Raw genomic sequence first — 14,707 nt, forward strand, 5'->3', positions numbered from 1 at the left:
CACCGTATTAAACAGTCATGAGGAAACAACAGCTAGCAGGAAAGTGGTTAACTACCTTCCCCCGCTCAGACGCTGTTCAAAGCAATGAATCGCACCCCCCTCCCCGGGAGGAACAGATGATCAGCACCACGCGCTGAAGCCACAGGGATGCGCGTGGATTTCCGAGCGCTCTGTAGAATACAAATGAATTATCCTCATTCTTCTCCTAGCAGAGCATATAGGCCAGACCTCATTAGAATTCAATATCACTCTGCTTTTCTAATGTTAATGCACCAGTTATATAAGAAATACGGGGTGTGTGTGGGGGGGTTATTCCACAATTATGTTCAACATGATATCATAATTCTGAAAACGGGACGTAATCTTTGTTAAAGGAAATTATTGCATTTTGCCATTTTATCTTTTGCTTCTAATGTAACTTAAATTCCCATTCTAATAGTGGATTCTAAGAGGCCCTAATTCTTTGTGTCTCTCTTAAAGCTGCAGCCACCACAATACCAGGTTTTTGGCTTTTTTTTTTTTTTTAAACGCCGTGACTAAAGATCAGATTGTGAAGCCTCTGAGGCCGTGTCCCCGGGAAAGGAAACACAGCACATTACGTTCATAAACAACTGTAGGAGTTTTCTTCATCCAGGAACAACTCCGGGCATTAAGGTTTGCGGTCTTTTGTCTAGAGTGCAGCAAGAAGTGTAATGAAAACAAAAACACCAACACATAAAAATACAATTTATGCTCTTTTATCAAGCGAATAAAAAGTTGGTTAACGTTTGAAAAGGGAGCTGTAATGTAAATTTATTGACAATTTTATTGTAATAATTAGATGTTTACACAGTCTGGACATTGTGGCTAAATCACTTCTAGCATGTTTATTTGCAGGGAGCTGTTTTCTGGGCAGTGCAGTAGGTTCATTAAGAAGACAGACTGTATTCAGATTCAAAGAAACAACCACCTCCCATTCTCCCCTTCTCTGCTTTATATTTAAAAAACAACAACAACAACAACAACAAATAATGAAGTAAAATACAGAATGCCCTTCATAAAGAAAACAACTTCCCTCATGGCCCTGAAATAGCTTGAAAATAAATCTCATATTGAATATCTTAATGCAAAGCATTAGAGAGACCACCTTTAATGACTATAACTAGCTTTTAACACCTAGTGTGTAAACGGCAATCTGGTTTTGACTAAGAATAAATTATAGCACAGGATTAGGGAAGCTCTCGCTTCCCCCTTCTCTTCGAGAAAACAAAACAAAACAAGATAAAATCCGGTATTTGTTTTAGGTGAGAGGCTTCTCTTCTCAATGTGTTTTAAACAAGAAAAACCTCGTTTAGGGAGAAATATTTCTTTGAAGCAGCCTCAGACCAGGTTAATGGATTAAAATTGCCTACTTGAATAATTTTACTAAATTTAAAATCTCCACATAGCTCTCTTCCATTCATTTTTCGTGCTTCTGTACTAATCTTTAATGTGTTGCTCTAATATGCTTTCCGTATTTCCAAACTGAACTAAAATGGAAATGACAGATTTTCAGTTGTGCAAAAATAGCACTGAAGTGCCAGGAAAATACCTTGTGAACAAAATAATCTTTAGAAAAGATATGAAATGAGAATAATTTTCTAGCATGATATGGATCCAATAACCAAAGCATATTTGGGGCAATTATATCAATTTTTAAATTTTAAAAACTATTTAAAAACGAAGGCACTAAATGCTAAGCTATAATGTGTTTCCAGCCTCAGTACACTTCCATTAGGATTAAGTAGGAATCAATATACGGTATTTACTGCTGCACAGCGCGGCACCAGAGGAATGAGGACGGCGTGCTAGCAACTAAAATCCTCTACTGTGCTTATGTAGCAAGAGGAGGCAAAGTTGTAGGAATGGACTGATCTCTACTTCAATCACAGTTACTGTAGTTCACTGTATTCCCAACTATTTTCCTTGACCCAAACAGTCATGAAAAATACATTATGAAAGTAATACGTTCCCTTGTAACGTTTAATATGATAAGAGAAGCTTTTATTTTAGAAAGCAAATAATAACAGGTACACAATATGACTGTTTTTAAAGTTAACAGAACTGAATAATGGTTCCAAATAGTCAAGGAATCACATTACAGAGCTCTATTTGAGAGAGAAGTGCTAAAAATTCATTCTCTACTATAATGACATTAGCAAATATGTTGCTAGAATTCTATACTGCATAACATTATACATTATAATTGCTAGGCTAAAAAATGTAATTTTCAATGACACTGTATGATAACAAATACATTTAATAATCTTAAATAAACTCAAACCTACATTGATATCTGCACTTCTGAGTAATTCAAGATATGAGAAATGAATTTTTAAAAAATCAGATCATGAAAGCCATTATTATTTGAAGGAATACGCTCAATTTTTTAGATAATTTAAATTATTGAAGAGTCCTTTGCATTTTTTATTAGCTTTGCCTAAAGTTATAACATTAAAGCATTAGGGTTACATGTAATGAGGTTCTGATTTGCCCTGATTTCTATTCCCATATTTTCACAAACTACAAACCGAGACTAGTGCTATATTACAAGGCTAATTTGATCCAATAAAACGGTCTTATTCCTAGATATGCATCTGATGAAAATGTTTAACTACAAAGTGTGTATTCACATGCAAACAATCACAGACACCCATTTGGAAGAAACAGTTCATAAAGAGAGTGGATATTAGTCCAAAGGAACCTGTACCAAAATTTTTCTTAGGGTATCTGTTACTAAAAAATATTCAGATGCTAAGTCCAACCAACTATAAACAACATATTCCTAAAGCCCATTAGTCCGATTGATGGTTTTAAATATCAAAAGAAAAGTCTAGTTTGAAATTCTACAGACAGAAGTAACATCTCTGTTATTGAAACCCCGGTTAACAGAAAGTAACCATAACTTAGAAAATAATGGCTTGATTCAAAAATGGATTTAGGATTTAGAATTTAATCCCAAACTCCTTGAGGATGGTTTACATCAATTCTTGCTATAAAATAATAAAACCAACAGCCCACCAACATTATTCTAAACAGTAGCACAGCCAGTGTTGATCGCTACCATTTTTTTCCCCGTGCTTGCTTTTGGTGTGAAGGACAAATTTTTATTTTGACCCGTTGTTTCGGTTCTCATATCTTCAAATGCAGGAAAGCACTATTTAACACTGTCATTGGTTTTTCAAGCCACCTCCAAATATAACCTCACTTAAGCCCAGCTACACCCTGGGAGGAAGACAGAACAGTGCTGCTGGTATTTGCAGGCAAGGAAACTTTTTCTAAGACACAGTGCATTCGAGAACTGAAACTAGAATTTTGACTGACTCCAGTTCCAATGGTCTTCCTACTACCCACACTCAGCTGGTGCAACTCTGTCCCCAGCTGAAAGGAAAGAGTCTTTTTTCCTAAAGGAGTAGGGGTCCCTCGCGGCTTTCAGAATGATCTTTTACCATAATTGGCAGCAACTCTAAAAGATATTCACATTATTCACACACCCAGCTCTTTGGTTCCCCTCACACTTCATTCAGTAGCTACAAGCCTTTCAGAAATTTTCCAAAAATCAATCTTTTCCTCTGGACTAACACTAAAACCCTCACACTTACCTTCCCAACTGTACACTTTAAAAAATTATGTATAGATCTAGATGACAAATAGTAGATAGATGATAGATAGATTATAGATAGATGATAAATGATAGATGATAGAGAGATGATAGATGATAGATAGATGATAGATGATAGATAGATGATAGATTATAGATAGATGGATAGATGGATAGATGATAGATAGGTGATAGATAGATGATAGATAGATTCCCTGTGTGTGTGTGTGTGTTCCCAGTTTATTTTCAAGATAGTCTCTTAAGTTCAGATTTAACGAAACCAGAGAACCTTCTCTTTTATGACTTAGGACATCACTAATGATCTAACCTGCTAAGAATTGCACAAAGGTAAGACTACCTGGAACTGTTCTCCTTCCCTGAGTTTATGTCCTGCCTATTTTATTTAGACTCTGAGTCTCCTTGGAAAAGACTGTGACGATTCTATGTTTGTAAATGCCCCTAGCACACTGTTGGCACTTAAATGGAACTATTCAAAATGGAATCATTTAATTAGATAGGAAGAGAAATAGCAAGCCCCGAGACGATAATAAAGAATAAAATAAATATGCTGACCGACTGAAGCAAAGCAACATATAGCTAACAACACACACAAGAGAGCTCCATTTCAATTTTCCAATTCAGGATGTACGTCAACAGGATAAACACATAGTTATATACCTTGCTTTTGCTGGGTTCCCAGAAAGCAAAGAGCAAGACTGATACTGATAACTCCGTAGAGTGACAAGAATTCTACACCTCATGCCTCCTTGGGAAAGCCTGAGGAAGAGGGGCAAAGTGGAGGAAGGAGATGAAAGCAGGGTGTGGCCGAGACTCTACAGACCCTAAGTGCTTCCTAACCAGCAACTAGGAAGGAAGCTTCTATCCGCCTGGATGGGTCAGGTTATTTTACACCAACTGGATCTACTTGGCCGGCAGCTGGAGAGCAAGACAATGCAAAGTCCTTCACACGATGTTCTCAGCAACAGGCACGGAAACGTTTCAGAGGAGTCTGTACCATGAACTAGCCCTTGGAAATGGAACTGCATGCACGTGCTTCCTTTGGGCTATGAGATGGCCAACAGGTCCGGGCGTCCTCCATGTTATACCAGGGCCCGATCTTACCCTTCCCCTGGCGAAACTGCAGAGCCCTAGAATGTATGGTGGCCTTTACTTCTCTCCTATTCCCTGCCCCTGCTAGCCTCCAAGCACTGACATACAAAAAGATTTGTTAAAGGCACTTGTTCAACAACGCAACAGAAGACGTTCCTCGCGGAGCCCAGGACAAGGCGCTCCGTAGGTGCCGGAGAAAGGACACCTCACACTGAAGAGCCAGAAAGACCAATAAAAGTTACAAAATGATACAAATTTTATAAGGAAGTCTGCTCATTGATTGTAAAGGGTCAAACAGTTTGTTAATAATAATCCCTTGAACTGGTTAAAAAAAAAAAAAAGATTAGCTCCCCCCCTCTGCCCCCACCTCTCCAACAACTAATTAGGAATGATTCGAGACTGAAGCAGCTGCTTTTCAGACCTCTCTAGGGCTTTCCTGGCTGCTCAGTCACCTTGGGCTTGACTTTTGGGGAGGTAGAGAGGATGAGAAAAGGTCCTGAGAGAAGTGTCCCTTTGGCCCGGTGTCCTCTCTCGACTCTCTGCTGCCGTGCCTGACTTACTCTCTTCAGCCAGACTGGAAGCTCATGGACAGAAATATTCCTAGGTTAACATTTCTTTTTCATTGTGGCTTAGCTGCTTCGGATTCGCTACAGTCACCACGGGCTGCTTTAACTACTGAATGAGGCGAATTCGGCTGTCCGGTGATCCATTCTTGAACTTTTCCCAAGCTCCAGACTATTTCGTAAGAATGGTGCCATCATCAGTAGTCAGTAAGCTTTTATTGAGTGCCTACTATATGCAAACAATAGAATTATCATTATCTGTCACAGACCTGGGAAGCAGAATGTTGCTGCATTGAAGGAGGGAGGCCGGATAACTTCCTACTCCTGGACGTCGGGACAAATTACTTACCCTCAGTTTGCTGATCAGGAACATGGGAATAAACAACAGATCTTACCTTGTAGGGTTGCTAGGAGGATTCGATGAAAAGTACAGAGCGAGATGAAGAGTAAACAGTTCATGTTGGCTACTGCTATTGCCAGTCACATTGTTATCATCACTTTGACATGATGGTTAAAAAACACGAGGTTTGCTAAATGGGCTCCCGAGGGGGCTGGGAAGAGGAGGCAATGTATGGGAATCTGCTCATTTGTTGGAATTTTTTCCTCCTCTAAAGCAGTCATTTTTAATTGGCATACGCTGGTGTCATTAATTTTCTCCTCGGAGAGTACCAGTGTGACACTTTGAGCAAACAAGAGGTAAACTGCCGCTCAAGCTACAAAATGGCACCTGCTTTTACTCTAGCAGGAGTGATATTTGTATATTATGAAGTTGAGGCTGATAAACAGGAAGAAGACAAGTGCTGTTCGATACCACCTCTCTGAGTAACGGACAATAAGACAGTGAAAACGGTGAGGAGAGCAACCTAGGAAAACACTTTCCAGGGTTCCAGTCTCAAGAAAAGCACTTAAGAAATGGGCTTTTGAGGCGATTTCTATTCTCACACCTTTGCAAGTATTCACAAGTTTTTTTGCCTTGCTTTGCTTCCAGCCTCCTCCCCACCATTCCAGGGCTCAGCCGAGCACTGGTATGACCAAGGCTGCTCTCTACATTTATGGGTCCTTCCACTTTGGGGAGTCAAAGCATTCAAGTTAACACAATAATACAACTCTCAAGAAATAGGGAGTAAAGGTTAAAAAGAGACCCAGAAAATGAATTATGGTTGGATTTGGTGGCAAGTGGGAAACTTCCCACTTTCCGAAATTCCTTTTCGATCATTCAACGCTGAAGCTTCCAAGATCAGAGGGCCTCTCTGACATTGGCCAGGTGGAATTCAAGCCGGCTGTGATTTGGAATGTAATGGAAAGTGAAACTAGATCACTTGCACCAAGCTGAGTTACCTGTGCCTTCTTTAGAAGAGTGACAACACCGACCAGCAGAGAGAGGCAGGAAACCTCTGCAGACGGGCCACCACGCTCAACTTTGTTTTTCCCCATCTCACTCGATTCTGTTGCCACCAACCAAATCCAGTCCACTTATTGATGGGGCTATGGGGACAGTGAAACCACCCTTAGATACTCAATAAAAGGGACTGATCTTTTGACGAAGAGAATGTCATTCAGAAAGCTGATGTATTAACTGATAAAGACATTTTCTCTACCAGGTATAGAAGTCAAGCTCTTCTTTTCTTAAATTTCAGGTCTTGACATACGGTGGAGTGCCAAATCAGTTAATTAACAAATATTTACTGGACACACACCATATACTCTGAAGTACCCCACTGGCAATAAATCTTATGTTTGTGTCCAAGTAATGATAGGGCAGATTCTACTAGGGGAAAACAAGAAAAAGCCCTTCAAACCTAGCATTAATGAAATGTCACTCCATGCTACTGTAATCATATAATTTTGTGAGCATTTATCTCATCACAGCAGAATGTTATACAATCAGGGGTTCTAACAGATGTTCTAGAACTCAACTATAAGGCGGTGAATGGGAATGTTGAAGCTGGGGATGTCTAGACATTCCTTGTTCCCAAACCAGAGGATGGACTATTTAAATTATGCATTTGAGGGTAGGTTAAGTTTGTAGAAAAATAATAATATACTCCTGATTTGTTTCTCTGTATTTTGGAATACTTGGGATTTTACTCACAAACTAAGCCATTTTAACAGATGTTTTTATGTTCCGTATATTCATTCATTATATTCCTTCAACCTCTGAGCCAAGTTGTGTTTTCTATGGCTTGATCATGTTTTCAACTCCACCACCTCCTTCTTTATCACATAGACTGTTTTTCAATACTCTTCAATCTCTTGAACTCGAGAAGAGTCACTTCTATACAGTTTGTGTCTCTAAAATTCTATTCAACTGAAATACAAACGACTTATTTATTAGAAATTAAGAAGTACTTTTCTTGATTTAAAAATTCTCAAAATGCTTCACTCAGTCTCAATGATGGAAGTTCAAACTTTTTTTTTTTTAAAGATTTTATTTATTTATTTGACAGAGAGAGACACAGCAAGAGAGCAAGAGCAGGAACACAAGCAGGGGGAGCAGGGGAGGGAGAAGCAGGCTTCCCGCCGAGCAGGGAGCCCGATGCGGGGCTCAATCCCAGGACCTTGGGAACATGACCTGAGCTGAAGGCAGATGCTTAACGACTGAATCACCCAGGCACCCCTGAAGTTCAAACTTTTAAACCATGCATATGCTAAGGTCAGTTTTCTTATAGTGGCTCAACTGCAAATCTGGATCTCTACTATAGAACTCAGTTTTGGGTTCTGTGTTTGATCATGGCCCTGGAAGGTACTAGCCTCTATGAAGTGAACAGCAATCGTTTAGACTGGAGAAATTACAGGAAAGGTAGAAATCATAGGAACTATGAGGGAATCTTGACTGGAAACACTTTAGAAACGAATGAAATCTCTACCCTTTATGAAAGGCTACATTCGACATGTTTGTACACTAATAGCAACCCACCCCCCCACGTATATAGATTTCACTTACAGATGATTGAAAAGTAATTTTCTATGATCCTATGATACTTTATGTAATTATCTGTAATTAAATTAACACAAGGTAAAAACAGTCAACTTAAAATAATATAAAGTGTTCAAGACAATTACTAGGCTAAGCAACATTGTTTTTTGTAAGAGAAACTGTCACATGCAACAAAGTGGCAAAAACAGAATGGCGTGAGCTGTGGTTAAGTGTAAATCCTATAGCAATGAAAGTCATTTGTATTATCCTTACTTCTTTGAATAAATTCAGATGACAGCTCTATTTCATTTCTTCATTCAGTTTGGAGGCCAGATGGCATTAGAATCATTTACTTCACCTTGTTGTGCTTAATTACTACAATCAACACACTATTTTCCAAATTAATCATAACAAAGTAATTTCATTAGTAACACAGCAGGCTGTTGAATTATTAGCATCATAACAGTTTGCAAACAATTAAACTTTATTTGAACCTTAAAAATTTGCAGAGTGGAACATTATTGTAAGATCTAATGGCAATAGAGTACAAATTCAGTACAGAGCAAATAATCAAGCAAAATGCTATATAAAATATGACTTACAATCACCTTTGAAAAAAATTAGCTCTCTAACTGTTCATAGAAAAACAAATAAAAGCTAAGCAAACATAATGAGAACATAGCAATTAGCATATTTTCTAACAAGCCATGTTGTTTAAATGCACATTAATGATATTATTATGATCTTGAAGAGAGTGTGATATATTGTCAAGGGTGTAAAGAAAACTTTCTCCCTGGTAGTATACAAATGATTTCGCCAAATGAATATAAAGTAGTCAGGAGTTGAAAGTAATGATTATATTTCCCGTCACTCTCATTTTAAATCTTTTGTTTCCTTTCTTATCTCCCACCTATATTCAAGTTAAACAAGAACAAAGGCCAGAGGAGCTCTGGACAGAAGTAACACTTTATATCTGTATTGTCACCATTCACAGAGACTATCTGGCTTGGAATTGTTGGTCATCAGTTGGCAAAGGACTCCCTCTCCTGGATTAACTGTAAAAGGAGGCAAAAATCTTACATGCTTTACATTCTGCTCAAGTTTGTGCCTGAGTGGGGGAGGGGTTGCCCAGGGGTTGGGTATGCAATGAAAAGTTGCTGCCACCTACTGGCCCAGCACTGAAATCTTCACTTAAAGCAGAAGCCTGAAACCTGTATCCATAACCGAAGACTATACGTTCAGGGGAAACCCACAACTGCTTTTTGCTTTTCAATCTCTCAGACTTTGAAAAAAAAAGGCCACTAAATTGATCTCCAGTTGTCTCACTTTCGTCAAGATGATTTCAATCGACCCTAACGGCTCTCTATTAGGAAAAGATTAACGAGTATACAAATTAATTTCTGAAAGCTTTAACTTGACAATGTCTAATTTACGTAAACTAGAGTTTACCCACGATCCCGAAAGCTAAAAAAAATCTATTTCATTACGTTTGAACTCTGATGATCACAGTATTAAGAAGACAATGGTAAAATATAAGTTCTGAAATATTGCTTATAGTTTTCTATAAATAGGGGGGGTTAAATATTATCAGTACGTTCACAGCTAGAATCTTTATAAAGCAAAGATCTGGAAAGTTCAACAAAGGTAGTACCCACTAATTCAATATTAGGTGAACCTATAATGATCCAATCAGCAGTGCATTTATATATATATATCAAGGCCACAGATACCTCGTCAGCACTTACAGTCCCTTTGATTTCAAATATACATGAAAAGGTAATGTTATAATTGCACAAAGCTTGCTCAGGCAGCATAGCATATTCCTCCAAAGTCAGACTCACACTACCTTTCCACTCACCTGTTGGTGTATGGTCCCACCATGATTACTAGGCTGTCCCCTCTGAGCCCTTCCTTTTCTTTTCATTGCTCTGAGAAGCACAGAGGAAACTCACCTCTGGAGTTCTACTGTTTTGTGGTGGGACTTTATTTTATTTATTTATTTATTTATTGTGGTTGGACTTTATTTTATCTTATTGTATTTTATTTTGTGGTGGGACTTTAATAGCCCAGCAATGATCAGGCAGGATAAGACAGCGCTCCATTAGATCTTCTTACTTTGAGAATACACTGAGATTCTTTATGCTGCTGTATGATGCAGAAGGGGCTGTTTTATGAATTTTTTATTTTATTAAGTTTAAACAAAACTGTGGTGGAAAATGTTGGTCAGCCCATCACTGAACCGGGCTGTTTGTTACTGATAAAGGGTTTCGCACACACCGTGGTTCTGGGCTACACGTGTGTCCCGGGGACCAGCACGCTACCATCTGCAATTCTGTCATTCTTTCTTTCCTGTGGCTTTCTTTAACATGAAGTAAAAATCAGTAAAAATTCTTTTATGAAAACATGTCACTGTTGTGTGAAAAATCAGTACTATGATCGATCGTCTACAAAGTTTTAACAAAGCCACATTCTTTAGATAGCATCTACCAAAAGCTTGCATGATATATTCAATTAAAATTTCCATGAAATTATATATTACATTCTAATATGTAATTGACATGCACTCTGAAGAGAAATTACAACTCCTACTGTGAGGTACATATAAAATCGGGCTGAATTCTTCACACAAATCAAATGAGTAAATAAAAACTGTATTTACTTCTTCGCAAAACAGCAACAGGTACAACTTTACTGCTTGCCTCTAATTTACATTAGTATTCTTTATTTAATTTTATATCAGAGGAATATTATAATGAATGCATAAAATAACACTCAAAGACAAATGTTCAACAAAACACAAAAAGGTTTTCAGCTGCCACTCATGCTCTAAAGATGATTCTAAATCCAAAGCATTTACCAGACCAGCAGGAGAATCTTCCTTTTCTGTAGGTAGAAAGGGAAAGCTGCATCTGATTTTTTTTTCTTCAGGCGAAATGTTGATTTTTCCTGCTTAGAAAAAAAAATACACTTTTAGGCAAGGAAAAATGAATATTTACTCAACATTTTGTCAATTCAGCTCCTCAGAAAGGCCAGAAAGAGTGGTATTTTACTCAAGAGGAGAAGGTTTGGGAAAACATCCTGTTATTAGCAAAGGGACTTTCTCTAAATAATCTATTTCCAAGGTAAATTCTATGAAGTTATTTTAAAAATTAAACTAGATTTTTTAAAAAAAGAAGAAGATGATGTGGGAGCATGATCTTTGTGCTATCAGAAAACTACAAAGACTTTTTAAAAGGCAAAGACTCATAACGCAGAGACCAAGAGAACATATGAGCTATTACAGAATATTGGATTAAAATGTACTTACCCAGGACTCTCAAATATCATACATCTCCATTATGTAGGCTTTCGGCACCAAGCCAATGGCTCCCTTCATTTCTCCTACCCACCAGCCATATCTATTGTATTCCTAATTGAAAACAATATGCAATATTAACCTTTAGACTGGTATAAGTACATTGTTGTTCATATGCAACTTCTTAGAAATGTTATTTATTTTTATAAAGTTACAAGAGCTTGAGCTGCAAATTGAAACATTTTAATCTTTTTTTGTTTGTTTCTGGACACTTAAAAATGCTGTTAGGCAAAGATTTAAATTAACATATAAGACAAAGCCTGTTTATTACTCTGTATAGAACACAGAAACAGTCACTTGGGATAAGAACCTAGCAAATGGAACTACATGAAGAAGTCAGCTCCCTAGGCCCATTTCCCTTCTCCCTCCCTCCCTCTCTCCCTTCTCTCTCTCTCTCTCTCTCTCTCTCTCTCTCTCTCTCTCTCACACACACACACACACACACACACACACACACACACACACAGCCTGGGGAGACACCTTTTCTGTGCAAACACCAGTGCCAGATGCTTGCTATAAGGTTACAGCCAAGATCCTTAGGATATGATCTTGGCCTTCAAGAAACTTATCATCTAGCAAGGAAAGAATTATTTTTTCACAATAAACTGATTCCTAGTTAAACTCGTATGACTGAAAATTATTTAGAACGCAGAGCTATGCCCCTTCTTAAGAAAAATCTAATATGTGAGTATAGATATTTTAAACAGATAAATGAGGGACTAAGAAAACACTAATAATATCCAAAAATATTTGCTTTATGAGATAATTTTTAAAGGCTCCTTTTAAAAAGCTTCCCAAAGACACTTATTGTTAAGCTTTCACTAATCAAAAACTACATTAGATAAAGGATGGGTGGTAGGAATTTGAAGGTGGTGTTAGGTTCACCCTTACAGTGGAAGATCAATAAGAAATAAAGTATCTCAAGTTATAAAGGCGAAATATTAATCTAGCTGTAAAAAAGAGTGATTGATGAGTCACTTTTGCATTTACTTTGCAATGTGAGATAAACCTATACCTGCATTTCTCCCCTTTGCCTCCATTGACAGATGCACCATTGCTTTAGGAATCGTGAACACACTGCAACGGGTCTCATATGTCTGCCAGATTGACTAATGTATTTTTATCTCAAATTTATTTATGTTTAGTGAGATACAAACAAAGTAAAATGAATTACAAGTTTCAAGAATAATATCTTCCAAAAGCAATACTCTGCAAAAGCACTGTAGGACCCAAATTTAATTTTTCATATAAGATAAATTTTTAAAATCAATCCCCAAAGTAATTCAATAGGTTATGATTTTCCAACATCTGAGTCATAGATAAATGTGCATATGCATATTGAGTTACATGTGGGGAGGGAATGTTCATACTGGCACAGACTTAACATCTGTATTGATTAGTATATGCTATTGACCATCAGAAAGGAAAATCATACAATTCCTCAATACAAATGTAGCAATGTTAGCATGTGTGTATTGATATGTAGTCTATCAATAGAGAGAATACCAGGTTAAAATCTATATGTGCTTTTTAAACAGTGGGTTGTACCAGAATCAGGTTTATTGGAAGAATAAGGTGGAAGGAAAGGTTGGGGGGGGCGGTGGTCAGGCTAACCTTACACTTCCTATTCTAATGAGGGCACAGCTCTGGCTCATGAGGCAGAGGACTCAAGATTTTAAGTTTTAAAAGTTCAATGTTAGAGTGAATTTTTTTGTGGATAAAACTATCTACGTGATGAAAATAGTCTGACGCCTGAACTCAGCGATGGTGACTATAATCTATGTAGGATCTATTTATCAGAAGAAAACACCAACTTAACTGAAAGCTATGATTAGCAACCATTATATCTTAATAGGTACCTAATAAAACTGCTCTTTTCAATTTTTAAGGCAATGAATACAATTAGGGCCTAATGCTTCACAAAACAAATGTATTTAACCTTCCTGAGGCAAAAGGCCTACACTGTAAGATTTCAAAATGGATGGTTAACAGGGTAAGTCTGATATGAAAGCTCTTAACCAATGCCAGTCTAACATTTTTCAAAAAATTGATTATTTGTAAAGAGTAAAGGAACTGCCCCCGCCCCCAACAGGCAGACAGAACACACTCAGTGTGAGGGCATATGAAGACCCAAATCTGCTTTCCAAGAACAGCCCTCAATCTGGGGCTCGAGGCTTAAATAATGCTCACATCACTTTATAATATTCCGCTTTGGTTATAATCTGTACTCTCAAAGAAGGGCATATTATTGTTCTCAAAAAGCTCACTGACATCCAAATTTAAGAAACTGATTTCCAAAGAATCATTTCACCAAAGGACCAATGACATACTTCACACCTGAGATAATTCTGCCTGACGGTCACTGGTAAGATTTATTAAACAGAAAGGACAGTCGGAAACAGGAGGGAGGAGCTTATTCAGCTGCAAACACATCCCTTAAAAGTAACATTCTAGGAAAACATAAAAGTTTCAGACTAAAATAATCTTAAATGCTTCACTTAATTTAAAATAACTCAAGAGCACAGGAAATTTGCTCATAAAAATACTCTAAAATGTCACAGGTTTAAATCAGAAAAGGGTAAAAAATCAGAATGTTTATTACTTTACATTTGTAAAGAATTCCATAGAATACTCCTGTGTGGAATTAAGAGGTAAGATAAAATAGAGTGAGGTAAAAATCTAGGAGGCAAATTTATGGATTTACACTGCGGCCATTAGAGTATGTCGACAAGATTGCAAACACAGAAGCTTTTACTTTTATCATTACCATCCTCTGTATGAGCCTCCTGAGCAACATGAATCCCAATTAAACCATTTGCAGCCTATAAATTGGAATGAAGATGCTTCTTGGAGCACGGTATTCTAAACTTGAGCCTCAAGATTCAATACCATACAAGCTTTCCCTTTGAAGACGAGAATCGGCCTCTTTGCCTTCCCTGTTTCCTGTGCCCAAATAAATGTGATTGCAAATGACATATTACAGTGGGAAATAATGCAATCCATACAGTGTTTCCTTACCGTCCACATACCAATTATAGTATTGTTCTAAAAGTCACAGGTGGGTCATTAAAAAAAAAAAAAAGATAAACAGTCCTCAAGCCTTATCTTGTTATTAAACAAAAAAACAAAGAGACAAAACCATA

At 37.5% G+C, this 14,707-nt stretch overlaps 1 protein-coding gene across 2 annotated transcripts in view; it reads right to left on the reverse strand.

Annotated features, from left to right (window-relative positions):
* Positions 1-8,508: 8,508 nt before the first annotated feature.
* SKAP2 (src kinase associated phosphoprotein 2) overlaps positions 8,509-14,707 on the reverse strand; it is a 171,269-nt gene continuing 165,070 nt past the window's right edge. Inside the window, exons 12-13 of one of the 2 annotated variants that reach the window (XM_028119315.2) lie at positions 11,517-11,618; positions 8,509-11,155 (exon numbers count right to left, since the gene is read on the reverse strand). In XM_028119315.2, the coding sequence (XP_027975116.1) occupies positions 11,526-11,618 (93 nt within the window). In that variant the 3' untranslated portion in view covers positions 8,509-11,155; positions 11,517-11,525. Of the gene's footprint in view, positions 11,159-11,516; positions 11,619-14,707 lie in introns of both variants that reach the window. The other variant, XM_028119316.2, reaches the window with a different exon arrangement.

The sequence above is a fragment of the Eumetopias jubatus genome, unplaced genomic scaffold, assembly GCF_037043125.1.
Source record: "Eumetopias jubatus isolate StellerSeaLion01/CBP00866 unplaced genomic scaffold, mEumJub1_p1.0 scaffold_14, whole genome shotgun sequence".
Lineage (NCBI taxonomy): Eukaryota > Metazoa > Chordata > Mammalia > Carnivora > Otariidae > Eumetopias > Eumetopias jubatus.